The sequence below is a fragment of the Elephantulus edwardii genome, unplaced genomic scaffold, assembly GCF_000299155.1.
Source record: "Elephantulus edwardii isolate Elephantulus edwardi_28Jun2011 unplaced genomic scaffold, EleEdw1.0 scaffold00188, whole genome shotgun sequence".
Classification (NCBI taxonomy): Eukaryota; Metazoa; Chordata; class Mammalia; order Macroscelidea; family Macroscelididae; genus Elephantulus; species Elephantulus edwardii.
In genome coordinates, this window is record NW_006399938.1 from 1,735,264 (window position 1) to 1,737,502 (window position 2,239).

General features: G+C 42.2%; 1 protein-coding gene across 1 annotated transcript in view; it reads right to left on the minus strand.

The window, feature by feature from the left end:
• Nucleotides 1-218: 218 nt before the first annotated feature.
• The window catches only part of LOC102857197 (protein phosphatase methylesterase 1-like), a 10,830-nt gene continuing 8,809 nt past the window's right edge, over nucleotides 219-2,239 (minus strand). The window contains 1 exon segment of the mRNA XM_006896667.1: nucleotides 219-1,397. Within this exon segment, the coding sequence (XP_006896729.1) occupies nucleotides 219-1,397 (1,179 nt within the window).

Genomic DNA, 2,239 nt, shown 5'->3' on the forward strand with positions numbered 1-2,239 from the left:
CTGGACTCAGGAGATCGAGGTTGGTCAAGGATCCTAGAAAATAATGCTTTTGACAGGAAGAAATAAAAGGGTTTGTGTGTCTGGGGATGCCCATTCTACAAGGAGCTGGTGTCACATGGCCAGGCGGAATGGTGAGGAGACAGTGGTATCACAGTGACCTCTGGTGCGATGTATTTGTAACAGAGCTCAATGCTGAGGGAGGGATGGAGAGCAGGTCACTAACATCCATGAAACACGCACTGGAATCCACCGATGGGTTCTGCAAATCTGTGCCGGATCAAGAAAGTGGCAACAGCTTCAGCTACCTTATCAGGGGCATCCTCATGGACTGCATGGCCACACTGAGGTAGGACTTGCATCTGAAACTTCCCTTGCATTTAGCCAATTGTCAGATCTTTATCGAGCCTATCAACACCAGCCAAGAGTAGCAATTTAGGAATAGAACAAATGAGAAAGAGATTGGGTAGGCCTCGGAACCAGCCATCCCAGTATTTTTCTGTTTTTGCCAGTTCAGTTCTCCAGGTGTATGGATGGTCCTTCTTGGTCTCCATGTCATCTTCCTTTTGCCTCTTATTTACCGACTCACTTCCTTCTTCATCTTCTTCTTCCTCTTCTATGATTCATTCCACTATAGATTTTGAACCTTCTGAACTTGTAATTCTTTCACACTGTTTGACTTGGCCAACCATTGAAACACGGGCAGACTCCAGATTGTGAATCTGTCCACTCTTTACACTCCATTCAATGGCATTCTCCAGTGAGTTGAAGGTTTTAGGACGACCACATAAGAAATTCTGCATGCTGTTAAGGGCATCCATGGCTGTACCTTCTACAACATCAGACATACACAGACCTAGAAGGCTTGGCACCAGGTTGAATGATGCTGTATGGACTGCAATAGCATCACTCATGCTATGGCCAATTAGCATAATTGGAGGAGGGAGATCACCACCATACATGGCTTCAACCACATTGCCGACATCTTTTGCCATTGTTTCTGCTGATAGGTCTTCAGGATTCTTGACCTTTGTTTCACCATGACTTCGAAGATCCAAAGCCACTATTCTACATTGAACTCTACTAATGATTGCTGCTGTGAACACAGCCCAGGAAAGGGCAGAATGGCCTCCACCGTGCAGGAGGAGTAGGACTGGACCTTCTGAACCACTCTTGTAAACACGAAAGGCATCTTTGCCAGTTTCATTCTCTACTTCTACATCTTCCATGGATTCAAAGTATTGACTCCAAGAAACAGGGGGAAAGTCCCACTTTCTTCCAGGGCCCATTCGCATCTTGGTTCCGCTCTGACTGCCCCCGCTGCCTGGCAGGGGAGGGCGAGAGGGCAGGCGGCCGAGGTGCATGCTCTTCTCGAGGGCCAACACGAAAGGGAGGCCGCACTCAGACAAACAGCAGCCGAAGCTTCGTCTCACGCTAATTGTGGCTCAACTGGTCCCCTCGTCTCAATTTTAAACCACGAAGAGTTGCCTTGCTCTATTCTGATCACTGCCTCCTGACCTAAGTATAGGTTTCACATAAACACAAATGTTCTGGGATTTCCATTCTTCTTAGAGTTAGCCAGTTTGTTGTGATCCACAAAGTCAAATGCCTTTGCATAGTCAATGAAACACAGATAGACATTCCTCTGGTATCCCAAATTTCACTACCTCTTCTAAACCCAGCCTGCGTATCTGGCAGTTCTCTGTTGATGTGCTGCTGTTCTAGTTGGTTTTGAATCTTTTTCAGCTGAATCTTGCTTGTATGTGATATTAATGATATTGTTTGATAATTCCTGCACTCTGTTAGGAATATATGATTGATGGCTAAATATAATAAATAAAACTTTTGCTCACAAAAAATACTGTATGTTTAAATTAAATTTACTTTTGTTAATTCAAGCTCTTAATGGTTTCTAGATTTTGCTGTAATAATTTTTACTTTTTACTCTTTGTGTTTGTCTTATGGAATATTAACTCATTATAATTTCCTCTTTAATATTTGTATTCATATTTATATAGTTTGATATTTAAACCCATTTTAATCAGAGTTGAAGAATAAGGAAAATGATGCAGGCTGAATATTGGGCAGCAGCATAATAAAGAAAACACTTGCAATGGCCTTAAAATTTTCGTGATGCAATAATTTCTTTTTTTTATATATTTTATTAATTTTCATAAACATTTACAGAGATTTTGGGTTTCCATTCATTCATTGTTGCACTATTCTCTCTACCCTCCTCCCA